This window comes from Antedon bifida, chromosome 8 (genome assembly GCF_963402885.1).
Source record: "Antedon bifida chromosome 8, ecAntBifi1.1, whole genome shotgun sequence".
Classification (NCBI taxonomy): Eukaryota; Metazoa; Echinodermata; class Crinoidea; order Comatulida; family Antedonidae; genus Antedon; species Antedon bifida.
In genome coordinates, this window is record NC_136233.1 from 4,517,640 (window position 1) to 4,534,536 (window position 16,897).

Genomic DNA, 16,897 nt, shown 5'->3' on the forward strand with positions numbered 1-16,897 from the left:
AACGACCTTCCTTCTTCTTGGGCACGTCCAGACAAGCTGATTTTGGGAGAAGCCTTCTTGATGACGTCATAGTAAAAACCAGGCCTTTCTTACTATACTCCACCAATAAGCGCCGTTGGGACCATTCAGGTAAATACATGCCCAAGAAATTTAATAGAGTTTATAAAACACAATAAATAAAGGGGAAATGAATTATTGTATTTTTCGATTCTCTCTCGAACATAATACATTCATAGACACCACCGTACTGACGTATTATCTGTAATCGGCTGAGGTTGGATACTAAAAAGAATATTTTTATACAGTTCGTTCGGACTGAGTCAACTGTACAACGTGATAATGAACTCTAAAGGCATCTCTAACTTTCTACATCCTATTGGACTGATGCAGTACGAAGAGATATTTAAAATTAAAGGATATGACATTGAAAGTGATTTTCCTAATTTGGATGAGGATGATTTAAATCAAATGAAAATTTCTAACAAAGAACACCGGAGACTTATTTTAGAAGCAGGTAGGAAGTGTTATTTGTTTTATATTATTTAATATTATTAATTATACATAGGAGTCCTAGCCTAAGTCTTTAAATTATATTATAACTTTACGTATTCGTTTTATGATTAGGCCCTATAGGCCCTAGGCCTAGGCCTAGTTTAATTATTCATTATTTAAATTACCGTATAATTAAATGTACCAATAGTTTTAAAGTGATCAATTATTTGTAATAAAGTGTTTTGGGTTGGTTTTAGTAATAGGATAAGCCTAGCCTAGGCTAAGTGGTCTCAGCACTAGCAGGTTATGGCAATTGTGTTTTATGTGGAACCAACAATGTATTAGACCTAAAAATGGGGCAAGTTACTTAAATGGCCTGAATCATTATTGTCAACGTGTGGGCGACGATGGGCGTAATTAAACCTAATATATTATTATAAAATGAATAAAATCATATGAAAATAGGCCTAGATAGGCCTAAGTAGACAGCCCAGGGCCTATCCCTAGTTCGTTATGGTTTATTAAGTAAGATCTATAATAACAAAAAGTATAAAGACCGGCGACGACAGATCATTGGCTACATCCCGCTAAAAATAGTCAGTTACACAGGCGAGTTAAGCTATTATATATGTTATATTGTGGTATTTGGAAACGTGTTAAAAACTCTAGACCTATGACGAATGTTCATTACAATTATCCACACTTTAAGAAACACTATATAAGCATGCATCTAGGCCCATGGCCCCACATGGCTTAGTATACCGGTAGGCTGTTAATTATACGATTGCGATTGCTTAAAATTATAGGCCTACGCTAAGTCCGTTTTCTATTTTTAAATAATTAATAGGGACATGGGCTTTTTCAGCCCCATTTTAAATCCCTATGAATATTATTATGATCATTGCATTATTTTATTATTAATTAATGTTTGAGTAAGTGTTAGCATTGAATGAAGATGCTGTGGTTTGCCGTATTATTGCAGGCCCGACTGTGTGATTTACCAATCAATCCGTTTTTTGCGGGCACAGGCCTAAGAACAATATGATTCCAATGATTCATTAAACTGAACCGTATTATGAAATAGTGCACACTAATCACGAGTTTCTTCCGATTGATTGATGCTTTGAAAATAGACACCCTTTATATAAATTATATTTATATTATTATAATTGACTGTCAGCAATATTTGCTGATAATAATAATATATTTCGCTTTGCATCTTATATTAATATTGAGCCTTATATTATCCGTTTTTAAAGTGTAGAAATAGGCCTACATCTTTCAAATATTCGGTAAAAGAGCAGTTTGACCCACACAGATCCCATAGGCCTATTAGTATAAATCAAACAAAATACTATAGGACACTATAGTGTGAGTTAAGCACTAGAATGTTAATAATAATAATTATCCTGTAATTGTATGTAATGTTTTGTTTGTTTTACTATATTTCTGTCGAGGAAAACAATTTGTCCATGTACAATTTGATTTGAACCCTGTCCCCACCACACCACCAATGTGACATTCCCATCTGCCACCTTTTTTTATTGGCTTTTTAATTTAATGCCTATACATTTTTGCTTCCAATCAATTTTAAGGTTTACTTAAACTGAGACTCTTGTTTAGAACATAAACATTTTATGTAGGCCTATCCCTTTATTCTGTTTTCATTTAAACATTTTATTTTTTTACAGTTTTATTGGTGTAAGTAAGTTTTTTAGGTGTATGTATTTTTTTAAACCTAACAGTATTGAAACACAGGACCATATTTAAAACATGTTCTATAAGCCTACATAAAATACATGATAATATATTTTTGTTTTAAATAAATAAATGAATAAAATAAAATAATTGCGATCATGAGATTTATAGTTATGAAAAGGAAATGGCACATTTGTACGCCTACACAATATGTTTAGAAAAGAGTCCATAAGTTTCGATAAAATATCATATTCGATCATTGGTTTACTTCAATAAAATATCTGTAGGCCTAAGGTTGTAATTACTAAGCATAATACTGTATAAATGTAAAGGTGGCCGGCTTAAAATAACCGGTCAAAAGTATGTATGCTGTTAGGCCTGTATTCGAAGGTATCATTCATAGGTCTTTAATTCATTATGTAGGCCTACATAATATCTTATGTTATAGGCCTACAATAATAATATCATGTGCCGGCGATATACTGTAGGCCTATATTCAATTCAATTGTGATCATTAAATAGGCCTAGACAAATTTAAATTTTTTATAAAATTATAACATATCATAAATTAGTCCTTTTTATGTTATATTATTATTATATTGGATTAGGCCTATATTTAAAGAATTACGGGGAAGTGATATGGAGTGACTGGATCTAATAAAAAGCAGAAAGCTAAATCAAAAAATGATAGGCCTAAAGTAAAGAAAACGAAGTGCCAAGCTTTTCAAACCAGGGCTATCTAATGGGGGTGTTTGTGGAGAGATATTTTATTATTAGCCCTATAGGCCTATTGTTATTAATATATTATTGATTCTAGCAAATATAGAACACATGCTTTCTGACTCGTTAGACTATAGGAGGCCTACTGTAGGTTAATTTTCTATCAAAAGCGATACTTCAGAGGTCCCATTTTTATAGGCCTATAGTTATTTATTTTTGCTAATTACGGAATTTCCACTAGTTCCAAATTTAGTATGAAATAAAATTTGCAATTTTATTTTTGTGGCGTTTATTTACTTAGTCGTGTTACGTAGAATTCGTCCAAGTTATCTGGACAATAGCTTTAGACTTTTATAAAGGAATGGGTTAGGGTTAGGGTTGGGACTACATGAATGAGGATACACATTCAGCAGTGGATAACAAAGCATGATTGAATGATATTAAATTGGTTGTTCTAAAATTAAGTTCCAGGAAATTTATAGTGATTAATTATATATATTACATAATGTCATAACCAATGAATTTTGTCTGGTAATGGTATCAACTACGTCGTGGTTTCCGAGGCGCTTTAGCGTGTAAAAACTGTGGTGCTCTGAACTGCGGGGAATAGGCCTCTGTATGCATGATACAGCGCTTTTCGACTGCGGCTATATATCATTGGGTCTCCAAAAATGGTTAGTGGTTAGTAATATGGTAATAATTTTGTTCTAAAATTAAATTCCGGGAAATTTACATTATTAATTCTATTACATAATGTCATAACCAATATTCTTCCGACCTAGACGCTGGCGAGTAAACACTTTAGCGGATAACAAGCACGGGGAATATGCAATATGCATGATACAGTGGTCGATACAGTGCTTTTCAGCACAGCCCATTATTTTATGATAATAGTTCATTCTAAAATTAAATTCCAGGAAATAATAATATTAATTTTATACAGTGTATTACAATGTCATAAGCAATATTGCTTTTTTGTATAATAATATATGTTTTCGTGGCGCTTATAGCGAGTAACAATTAATTGGTGGGCAAAGCATAATATTCGGCTGCACTTGAGGAGTGTTAGTGGTAGCGTTTTGTTTTTACTGTGGTGCAGAGTATGAACAAGATAGGTTTAGTGGAAATGTTTGGAAAATAGGTTTTAAAACAATTCCGTAGTTTAGGGCAGCGCAGCTCAAGTTGGTGGTAAGGATTGGTTCCCACTAGGACGCAACGCAAGGACGTAGCGCAATGCAAAGTGATTTGACCAATCTCAAGCGATGGATTATACGAACAGTCGGGTGTGATTGGTCAACTCGCTTGCGTTTCGTCCCAGTGGGAATCAGGATTTAGGCGAAATAGAGTGGTCATCCGGGGCTTCGAATATTCATGTCGTATGGAATGGATGAATAATTATATTTTATGTATTTATCATTCAAAACAAATTTAGCAACACGATTCAAATTATTATCAATGTGAACGATTTTTTTTTTAAACTAAAAATGAAATAAATAAGGCGGATAATAAAAATGATAAATTTATAATGTTTAGGCCTATTTCAATATTTATTTTTTCGTAGACAAACTATAATTAATTTGATAAATGAAAAACCTGCTAAAATTATTCTGACGTATGTATGTTCAAAAAAGAACAATACACACCAGTGAGAGACCTAATGCAAGTTTCAGACTCAGCGCAATAATTCACCCTAAACTTATTGCATGCCCCGTCTTTGAAGCAATCATGTAAATCCTTATAATAAGGCAAAATAAATAAAATAATGTGTAATCTCCCATCCCACCGACACAATTACTATTTTCTGTCTATTTCGATTTTTGCAAAACTAATGTTTTAGGAGCTTTTTTGCATGCTGTCTATACTCAGAATGAGTGGATTGCAACAACCTTCCTATTTGTCGTAGGTTTGAAGTGAACGTTGGGCGAATGTAGGCCTAACAATAAACTATGGTTGAGGCCATTGGCTGTTTGGTTGTCATATTCCAACCTATACCCTTAAGCGCTCTGTCTACACTATCAAACTTTATGTCACAAAAAATGTGATGTGCCCATAATGAACATGATGATGTCATATCACAGCCATAGTTGAGCATATCACTACCATATTTGGGCACATAACACTTTGTTGTCAAACTAGTTTGATAGTGTAGACAGAGTATTCAACAAACATATACAATTTTTAAAATAAACATTATTATGCCTAAATTTATTGGAGCTAAGACTGAGAAATGACGAACGGCGATAATGACTTCACAGTTTACTGAGTTTCCCTTCGACTCATAAACAATTGTTGTTTTGTTTCATTAGCATTGTTATTTCATTCTGACAAATTTTGAATCATACATATTCTGTATTTTCCAAGCATTGTCTATTTTTTCAGTTCAATGACCTTACAATCATCGAACTTTGCCTTCGTCGCTATTAAAATCGTTAGGATGTTTCTATATTAATTAAACCTCTTTGCTTACTCATAGATCTATTGGTCCTTGAGGAATACACACGTTTCTATAGATTAATTTTTATGTATACTTCAATTCAATTGTTTGTTTTAAAAAAAGGTGGGGGGGGGGGGGGGCGGGGTGGTGAGGATGGAGTGGTTAAAAATCATAAATATTGAATACGCCAATAACATAACATACTGAGTCGTGAAATCGTATTAGATATTCTGGTCATGCATCCTGTTTCGACGAAAATGAAATTATATAATTTTTACAGAATCATGATATTTATAACCATAAGGAAGTGAGATCACATTGATTATGTAATCGGTGCCGCGCGTTAAAACCTTTGATGCAACACTTAAGGGGACACGTTCGAGACAAAATAAAGTGTCCCTATTTAGGGTTTCCACTGAATAAGGGCTGCAACACTGTGTAAAACGGTGTCCCTTTAAGTGTCCCCTTAATACGAGTGTCCCCTTAATAGTGGTGTTTCCTTAATAGGAGTGTCCATTAATAGGGGTGTACCGAAAGAGGGGTTCTAAATGCGCGCGTATCAAATATTCTCGAGTTCTGATTGGTTTGCGTACTTTTTTAGATGAAGTTACGCCTGCGCATTAAGCCGGTTTTTCATGGACTAGCCGAATTTATTCGCGCGAATCGAAACTGTTAACTATTGCGCATGTGACATGTAATACTTTTTGTGACGTGAAAAATGCGCAACCAATCAGAAATCACGAATGTTCGATTTGCGCGAATATATTCGCTAATGGAAAGGCTTTCCCTTGTCAACGTTTGACTTCGTGTAAAAAGGCTGAGGTTCTCAAGAGTTTTTCATGTACGCACTCTCTTGGTTATTAATATTACTTCATATTACTGTAGATTACGAATAAACAAGACAAGCATTGTTCATTTAGGCCCCATGATTTCTTTCTCCACGTCGAATTTTACAAATATTGGATAATTAATAGTATATCGTGTTTTATTTTATTCGTACATTTATATTGGTAATTTGTAACTCTCGATGGATTATTTAAATGACTCAAGGAATTTATCTATTCTGTTTGATAAACGCGCAATTCTAGCCCGAAATCTATTTAGATAAAGATTTTCTTTAAACCGTCGAAGCTGTTCCGCTTTCAATAAAACGCCTCACCAAGCATTTGCATTTTTCTATTTATTTTGTATCTATTTTTAAATGTATGTACTTATTTAAGAAAATGTTTTGTTTGCTTGCAAAGAATCAAACATTTTCATTATTTAATTCACCATAATGTAGTGAAATAGGTATTGTTTACAGTATACTAACTAATTGTCAATAATAAGTAATTTATCGCAAATAGGTTGATTTCACAAGGAACGTCATTGCACAATGCATGATGCGAAGTGTTTGGGAAACGTCACGACGTGTGTACGACGTAGAAACAACAAATTACGTATGTACGCGTCGTGACGTTTGCTTCCAAATCCTTCCCACCATGCATCGCGTACGCTATTTTCGATAAACCTTATAATATCATTATTATTATTATTATATTATTATTGACAAAATGTAGGCATGACAATTAGTACAATGAGGCAGGGTAGTTATCTCTCACAAAAGGATCTACTTAAATTAAGCAAATATATAAGAGAAAACATCAAAATTACAAATAGACATTTTGTGAATATCAAACTCATTGTTAGATATTTAAAAAAGTTAAAATTACATCTTACAAAAATTAACATCACTTTATACTTATCTCAATAAATCATCGGTAACATAAATGTAGATGATAAATATTTATATAGGGGCCTATACCAGTATATCAAGTGTAATTTTAAAATATTTATTAATAATGTTAAAAAGGGAATTACTAAAACGCATACTTTAAAGATGTATTGTCCCTTTGACTAATTCCAAAAAAATAAAAAATAACAGATTTCGAAAAAAGGTGGGTCATTTTGAAGTATCATAATAGTTATTAACTATCACCAAAAATTTGTCGAAAAAAAAATCATTTAACTGAAATACAGACGTTTTTTTGTTAAAAAAAAAACTTTGACTTCCAGTCAAAGTTTTCGATCAAAACATATCCCATAATGAAACGCGCTTGTTTGGGTACTCTGTATGCATAATCATAAAACTTCCTCACGATCTGTGTGAAAATACCTTCTTAACCTTGACGAGTTGTAAACAATCCTAATTAGCATATGCATAATGCGTACTCGTGGTTTGAAATCTTTGTTTACTTTCGCTCGCGACGATTTTCCAGATGAAATGTAATCAAACTAATTTACCTGTTAATTACGTAAACTTGTTGCTTTTGGCTTGAATTTTCGACTTAAAGTGAATAACTTTAATATTACTTTGATATGGCCAATTTAAATTTAGAATATTTTGACTTTCATTTTTTTGTGTTTCAAGGGACAATACATCTTTAACTTTAAATAACATCAATGCTTATACTGTATTATAAAGTACAACACTACTACAACAAATAAGGTGTGAGGCAAGCCGTTTGTCCCATTACTTGTCGGGAGTTTGTTAGGCTTATATGCAGTAGTCAATAAATGCAAATTAATGCCTACCGAGCATTTCGACCTCTAATTTGTGTAGGACTACATTATATATTAATCCAAAGGCAAATTACTGAAAAAAATGACAATGCTGTGGGTATCAGTGGCTGGATCTCAATGGAGATACAAATAAAAAAGCGAAAAGCTAAATCAAAACGATAAGTAAAACAGCCAGAAAAGTTAGCAGAGCTTTCGGGCAACACTAGCCCTACATTATATATTATATATATATTATTATTAATTAATTAATCAGTGTCTGAATTTTCGTTGTGACCTGCTATTCTTTTTAAACACAAACCACCACAAAGGCCTATTAATTCCTTCATATTTTGTAGTGTGTAAAATTTTTTTTCTTCAACATTTTCTATTTTGTGTTGCTTGTAAAATCACGCCGCTTTGTTTGTGAGTGTCACCAATGAATGGTCAACAATCATTTATTATAGGCCCATATACAGAAATAGAATGCTTGGCCGGCCGGCCGGCCCACGACATGGCATTAAAGCGGCTGAAACAATTTATTTGGGAAATCGGAACTGGATTCATGGGCCAATCACTAACTTTGGTTGGTAAATGTAAAATAAATAAGAAAAATCATAATGAATGAAACAATTCTGATGATGAAATAAAAGTAGGCCCAACCCACAAGACAAAAAAGAAACTCGAACATACACGGGTGTAAATAAAACTAAGCCTGATCGGGCACTTTGTGAGTTAACGGTTTATCGAGCTGTCAATAAGTCGGTTTTTGTTGATCCTTCTGCATTGTGTCAAATCTGTACAATTTACTTTCTTTGATTTGAAAGTGAATCTTTTCTGAATTCAAAGATAATATTTACAGAACTGAAATTGAATTAGGTCTACTACATTGTTAGTTTAAACTTTATTAAATTGTGTCTTTGAGGCCTCCGTGCAAATTCCTTTATTTATATTACTTTATTTTCAACGGATTATCAGTGCGAATAACCTGCCTCGAGTTATAGACACGTGATCATGGAATTGAGATGATTATGTCAACACCCAGACAATCGATAAAATGACGTTTACTATCTCGTTGTGAATCATGTTATTTTGAAATCACTGAAATGTTTAACCAGTTATTACAAATGTATAAAAATACATTTTTCGGATAATTTCTTGAAATGACTAATATTCTATTGGTTTATTTTTAGCTGTTTGGATATGATACATCTAAACAAACGCGTTTTCCGTGAATTAATCCAGAACGTATTGCATTAATCTGATTTACTGACAATGCGTTTGCTGTAAGTTTAAATGCGTTACATATGAGTTCAATGTGAGTGTTTTGACACTTCTATTGCATCATTTTCAAATATACTGTCTATGACGCGATCACATTGTTATGACTCGTTCACATGGCATGCCTATTCTGTTATATTTGTAAATTAGCAATTGCTTTAACGCGGTGATCGGTTGCATTTAACTTACTCTTTGCGGATTTATTTCGTATGTAATTAAATATGTAATTCACTAGCATCAAATTGTTTTTAAACAATGGATTTTCTAGAGTAGGTACATCTCTATGTTATGGACAATTTGCATAACATGCCTAAAGCTCTGTCTACACTATCAAATTAGTTTGAAAAAAAGTGTGATATGCCCAAATATGGTAGTGATATGCTTAAATATGGTAGTGATATGACATCATCATGTCCATAGGCACATCACATTTTTTTTGACAGATTATGTTTGATAGTGTAGACAGAGCTTAACACGTTATATATCTTATATCAAAATAAATACTTCATACAACTCTGTTGTAAACATATTATTTTTGTACAGTCATTTTTATTATGATTTTTAAATGAATGAATAATAACGAACAAATAAACATGGGGCCTAAAAAAAGAATAAATTACAACAGCATCGCATGCACGGCAAATTCGCTGGGCCTCAATCATCAGTGACCCATTATTTTTCACTGCAGTCATTAATGTTGCTTTTCATTTCACATGAATATGAATTGATAAGTCACATGGGTAAAGGTTATTATTTGCATTTAAATGCAGAGGAAAACAACCAATTCCAGACAGTCAATTAAGTTTATTCCATAGGCTTAGGCCTAGATATGTTAGAGTAAACAACCGTCTAACCAAACTCTATAAACATTTTGCTAGGCCTGCAGCATAAAAACAGTCTTATCTAGAGAAGGAACAATATTCACCCTCAGGTGAAGTGAAACCAAAAATATCACGTTTTTGTTACATCATTCTATCAATGATACGGCATTTAACAAAAACACATATTATGGCCTCTTGCAGTCAATTAATAAGTAATCTATTTATCTTTTCAGCGCAAGTATATCAACCGTCAGAATATTTTGAAGTTTTTTCATGGCTGCGAGGAAACGGTCTAGATTATTACTTTACGAACTTTGTGAATTCTGATATAGACACATTAAGATCAGCTAGCGATTTAGAAGTGAATGAGAATACTTTGCACGATCTAGAAATACATTTACCGAGTCACCGTAAACGTTTGCGAGAAGCAGGTAAGAATGTGTGTTTTTTAGGCCCTATAGCTTGCTTCACACTGACGTGACGCAAAAGTACGAAGCGCGCAAAAGGCAAGCGAATTGGCCACCAAAGGTAAGCGATCCATCGTCATTCTTGCGTTGCATCCCAGTGTGAACGTCGGTTCTCACGTGTGACACGCAAGGTTACTGTACGATTTGTTCTTACGGAATTTTGCGACATTCTTGCGTTGCATCCCAGTGTGAACCAACCTTACGTCGTCGGTTCTCACGTGTGAAACGCAAGGTTACTGTACGGTTTGTTTTTACGGCACTTTGTGTCGATACGTTACGTCTACTTCATCCTTGCGTTGCATCCTAGGAACCAAGTTGTAATCTCTTAAAAGAGAGTGGTCCGGTACGCCCCATCTCCTAAATCCCTCTCCTTCAAATTCGCTTTTCTGTTTCAAGTCATGTAGGCTATCCGCCCCTGTTAATGCAACTATGTATGCACCCACAATGTACAGGCCTGGGTAAGCGTTTTATTCCTCATATTGCCACTGTGCGCCAGGCACGGAATGGCCAATACCACTCTGCCCTACTTGGACATTCTGTGACCGGGGTCTATGATCATGCCTTTAAGTGGGCACGATTATAGAGCCATGATTTTACTGGACACTGTGCAGCCTAAACTGACATTGTGCGACCTAAACCAACACTGAGTGGCCTAAACTGACACTGTGCGGCCTAAACTAACTACAGTGCGCTATCTGGACAGCCTTTATTACAATATTCCAATTACTCATTAATAATTTATAGTTTTTAATTTCAAATTTCTCTAAATAAACTATCTTATTAATTGTTTATAATGTCCTTGTCCTTTCAAACTCATTCAACACACGATTTAATCCAGTTGCGCATGTCCATGTGGGGTTGAGGATAAATAATAGAAAAGAATAAACCTAATCATACTAAAGCCTTCTTAAAAAGGTAGCCGTAATATTAAAGATGTATTGTCCCCCAAAAATATGAAAAATGAAAATTAATTAAATCAGACTTTGAATAGGTTATTGTGTAGTTTTTATCAAATTATTTCCGTAGAAAAAAAACGAAAAAAAATAATGTTTTCATATTATAGAAAAAGACAAAGTTAAATTCGACCAAAAACCTATTGGCTGGCAGCCAATTTGACTATTTTTTGCTTTAAATTACAATTTTTTCAGGTAAATACATTTGTTTTCAATCCAAATTTTGGTCAAATGGATAACTATTATGGGACATTAAAATGGCATATTCAACAAAAAAATGTTTAAGAATTAGTTTTTCAGGGGACAATACATCTTTAAGTTTGTCCAGTTTTCAAAAGAACTGAAATACAAAATAATAATGCCCAATATAATCTATTTTCACGAGGCGCAATGTACGGAATTTAAAATAAACAATATCGATGGATGTTACCTTATATGGTTGTGATGTTACACGTAGCTAATTTGAAAAGGCCTGCTGATTGTAACTTCCAATGACTAGAATGTCAAACTGAGCTGTTTGTATGACCAAAACGTAAAACAAAAAAAAATATGTAATATTTTGTACATCAATTTAAAAATAACTAAACATTCCAAATAGGATAAGGTGAAACATTTTTTGTTTCATTTACTCGTTAACATTTTTATTTTAAATGAATCATTATTGGTCAGATGTTTTGCCCTACTCTGACGTAATTTGTACATTGAGAATACTTGCGTAAAACTACGCATGTAATTCTCGGGTGCCTGACCAATTACTCAACACCCTGACGCAAAGCTACCGTACTCTACAGTAGTTACAAACAATGACAATCCTGAAATCATTATTTTTAACGGAAGTGAATATAATATTAAACTACAATAAGTCTTTTATTTATCTTCAACAATAGATTTTTAAGTATTATCATAATTAGTTTATTTTAGAATATGGGTCTACTATAATACGAAGCAGGTAGGTCAACCAACTATCCACGCTGTTTAATAAACAAAAGTGCAATTCCATTTCATTTTTTTTCTCATTACGAATATTTTAATTTTTTCGAGGTCAAATCTTTGTTCACAACCCAATATTAACGAGATATATGAGAATTGGCTATACTGATAATACAATACTCAGTGCGTACAGTAATAATGCAATGTAGTTCATATCCTTCTGGTCATTGTATGCGTGCTCTGTGTTCGTACTCTACGCATGCGTAATATATCTCCTGGTTACGTGTAAACTAAATTGAGTTTTTTTCTGACTCATATAAGTAATTATATGAAATGTGATCGACTGCGTTTGTGAAATTAGACCACGATACAAAACAATAAAACACGGAGAAAGGATATCACTTAGTTGAATAATCATCAGGTTTAAAATAAATTCAATTCATTCAAAGTATTAAATTGAATAAGTAAGTCTTGTGTATGCATGGGAATCCTTCTCAATAGCCATTAATGTATTTTTGGTATGTGTAGCCGACGTGAAAAGTTCATAACAATCAAACCTTTTTTTAAATAAATAAATAAAAATATTATTGCGCCAAATTTTAAAAAAATGATCAAAGGCGCACTTTATAATAGATTTTGAGTAGATTTTTTAATAAATTCTAAAGGCACATTTACACTAGGACGATAACGATCGACGATAAATAGACATATATGCATTTTTCATACAACAATAAAAAATAAACCTATAAAAACGTTTTATTCTAGAACTATAGAATAACCATCTATGCTTCCTTTGATGAAAATGATATTTTCACACGGCCAATAAAATGACGTCATGAGAGTAGTAAGCAATAATATCGTTACAATACAACGATTTTATAGTTTTTATGTATCATGACGTCAAATATTATGTTTATCAAAGACAGCATAATGATTATCCTATAGTTCAAGAACGAAAACCTTTCTAATTTCTTTGTTTAATGTAAAAAAAATGCATGCTTATATATTTATCGTCGATAGTTATCGTCCTATTGTAAATGGGCCTTTAAAGAATTCAAAATGGGTGAATGTTTACGGAAACTTGAAACGATAGTCAAAGGCGATGAGATGGAGAAATCAGGCACTTATTTCTTCCGGTAGCATACTATATGTTATGTTTATTTGCCGCGCCACCCCAGAAGGTATCCTTCATAAGCCCTGGATTAGCTCTTGTTCTAAATCTGTGTGTGCGTTCGAAAAAGTTTTGGATTAATCTAACCGATGCGGGCGCTACTAGATCGCCGTCGTTAATTTGTTATAAAAAACGCGGCATTATGAATCTGAACTCGTGACGAACTTACAATTGCCAATGGAGTGACGATCAGCTGTGCGATATTGTGACAGTTTCACAATTTATTGCTAATATTCACAGCAAAATGTGACTCATGTAGCAATGCATTAAAGTAATATTATGAGTCATTCATTGTTTACAACCTAGCTTTGCTCATTTCCAAGTAGGCTGTCGTTACATCATTTACCGTCGTCTGCTTTAAAATTTCAGTCTTCATGGCGCTCTTCGATTTTTCATGAATAGAATAGATAAATACAGTGTACATAATTTGCTAAGTTGTAGCTTGAGTTACTCGCGTGACGTCACCTTATTAGGTAAACAGCATAACCAAATCTTCTTGTATTGACAACAATGTTATGTATAACGCTTGTCTCGATATTATTTAAACCTGATAAAGTACATTCGTTCATTTTGTTTAAATAATAGACCTACACAGTCTTTCACAATAGAAATATAGGCCTAATCGATATTTATTAAATATGAATTGTCTGGTACTGTATTTCAAAACTAGATTTTACACAGACAGTAGACGACCGTATTCGAAATGTCAGTATCAATGATGGAGCCGAAATGTATAAAATATCAAGTTCGAATCCGATGACGCCAAAATTATATACAATTACAATATTTATTTCGCACATAGTCATACTACTATACATCTTTATAAAATGTATCGTTGGTAATGTACGGTATCATATTATTTGTTTTAATGGGCAATATATATTTGTTTCCATGTTAAAAAAATATATTAAATAATGTAACACATTTACGGCCGGCCGCCATCTTGTTGGTTCCCCCTCCTGTTGGAATCACTTTTCAGTCTGGAGTACGCCCTCTAGCTTTCGGCTTTACCTCACTGGGTTAGACGCAATAGTGCTGCAAACATCGCAGGTTTGATTTCACGCAGGCGGCGGAAAACACAATGATTGGAAGGGCATTTTCTTACGTTGCGTAGATTGCGTTACGTTACGTCGCTAGTGAGAACCAAGCTTTCAAACACGCGACTGGGACAGTCATGTATAGCCTATGGCCGTGTTCCTCGTTTGAAAGAAGCACATTTTTTTTTTAGTACTCTTTTCGAAATGGGCTCCTTTTCCAGATTACTTTTGCAAACAAAAGAGGTAGATTCTTTTCGAGATGGGCTTCTTTTCGATTTCGAGGTTTTACGGTATAATATCTACAACTTGTTGTTGTTGAGTTGTTTAATGAGTTATAAAGAATAAAATAAAATGTTTGTTCCTTTTAAAATCTTTCCTTGGCAAAATAAAATTATAAAATAATGAATTAATAATTCAATAATTCATTAATTCGAAAAATGTTGCGGTTTACTACATTTTAGATAAACGTTTGTGTTTTGTTTTTTCTTTTAGTTAGTAATTTGCGGAAAAAACATAAAACGGACTTTGAAAAAGTAATTACAATTGGATACTGGGGAAGACCGAATGAACTAAAGGACTCCCCTCATGACTTCCTGTGTGTTCGAGCAACTTTAAAATCACGACACCCAGGGGATCCGAAATTTGAAGACCTAGGTAATTTTTTTTTTTCATTTTTTTTTTCTTTGGAAGTGATTAACTTTATTAACACTACAAAGTGGACTATTCAATATGATTTTATTAATCTTCATTTTTCATATTTTTGGGGTGATAATACATCTTGTTCTTACTTCAGAGTTTATGGTAGACAGTGGCAGCGATGTGGTTACCCTAAAACCAGAGTTGTTTGCACGCTTACACTTGGACTATATAGCACCCATCAAGAGTCGAGGTGTCCATACCACTGTAGATAAAGATTTATACAAGGCATTTCTTGTGTTTGGTCAGGACACAGAAATTGAAGTCGAGGTAAGAAATTGTTTACCAGAAACATCTACATGCAACACTTTCCCACAAAATAAAAACACAATATAATGCGCGCGCAAGTAATTTGACAAATTACGACGCGATGGATCATCCCGACTGCTGCAGCCTGATAATTGGTCAACTCACTTGCATTGTGCTAGTCTAGGTTCCAGACTGCGTTTCGAATTAGTATTAGTTAAAAAAGATAAATATTTTGGCACATATGGCGTTTCATACATATAATACTTGCGCACGCAATATTATACAAATTTCTATGAGTGCAATGGTACAAATAATTTCATGAGGTGAAAGGGGACATTCTATTTTCACGAGGCGAAGCCCGAATTAAAATAGAATTTATTTCACCGAATGAAATTATGAATTGTACCATCGCACGAATAGGCTTACATACAAAAACATTCATAATTTGTTTTGTATAACATCTCCCAAGTTGTTTGACACAACGTGACGCAACACTAAATATTTAAACAATGAAATGGCAAAGATAGGTCTGTTTAAAACTCGATATTTATATAAAAAAAAAAACTGTGAATTAATTAAATTAATGTAAATTATTTCCTTGTTGTAAAATGCCATTTGAAGAGTTATTAAATAAAATGGTTATGCAATGCAGTATTGTTAAGTCTCTGTTTTAATTTTCAGGCAATAACTGAAAAGTACAACTCCGTCGGGAATCGCGTAATACAACAATTCCGCCATATGATTGGAGGCCAAAGTCACATTTGGTTACAAGCCGACTCTAGCGTTTCGTCCGATTCTGGCGACTCAGAAACTCGCCGTCATGCTTCATTTGATGAAGCGAGTACAAGCCAAGATATATGCCTAGGTGAAACTTCTAAGGCACAAGACGATGTCCACTCTAGTACTAGGCTTATTCCGCAAGCAAAATCTACCTCTGAAGTGTTTGAAAAACAAGAATCGTCGACGGTGGATAGTATACCTCAGTAAAAACCTCAGAAAAGCTACTCAGGAAAGGGCAAAACAAACCAAAGTCTTAACAGAGTAAATTGATGGAGTTACTTTTTTAAGAGTTTTCATAACGTAGATGTAATATCAATTGTTTTTCACTAGATGTATTTTCCTATTTTTTTATGACCATTCCGGTAGTAATCTCAGTATTTTATAACGGAACACATTCCATAGAAAAGTATGATAATTTGGTTTGGACGGTAAAGCGTGGTTCCCACTAGCGACGCAACGTAACGCAACCAACGCAACGTAAGAAAAGACCCTTCCAATAATTGTGTTTTCCCCCGCCTGCGTGAAATCAAACCTGCGATGTTTGGAGCGCTATTGCGTCGTCGGTTCCCACTTGTGATTACGCAATACATCACTTTGCGTCAATACGTCGCTGCGTTACGTCCTATAGTG

General features: G+C 33.7%; 1 protein-coding gene across 1 annotated transcript; it reads left to right on the forward strand.

The window, feature by feature from the left end:
* The first annotated feature begins 59 nt into the window (after positions 1 to 59).
* On the forward strand, positions 60 to 16,752 carry LOC144850228 (uncharacterized). Its single transcript, XM_078707464.1, has 6 exons — positions 60 to 129; positions 237 to 514; positions 10,218 to 10,415; positions 15,035 to 15,196; positions 15,336 to 15,508; positions 16,169 to 16,752. The coding sequence occupies exons 2-6, from the start codon at positions 340 to 342 to the stop codon at positions 16,472 to 16,474; spliced, it is 1,014 nt and encodes a 337-aa protein (XP_078563590.1). The 5' UTR covers positions 60 to 129; positions 237 to 339; the 3' UTR covers positions 16,475 to 16,752.
* The last annotated feature ends 145 nt before the right edge of the window (positions 16,753 to 16,897 follow it).

Bases quoted from the DNA above. Each gene is read 5' to 3' on its own strand.
- LOC144850228 (XM_078707464.1), top strand. From the start codon at position 340: ATGAACTCTAAAGGCATCTCTAACTTTCTACATCCTATTGGACTGATG. The intron at 515-10,217 runs GTAGGAAGTGTT...TTATCTTTTCAG, and splicing joins GAGACTTATTTTAGAAGCAG to CGCAAGTATATCAACCGTCA. The intron at 15,509-16,168 runs GTAAGAAATTGT...TTTAATTTTCAG, and splicing joins ACACAGAAATTGAAGTCGAG to GCAATAACTGAAAAGTACAA.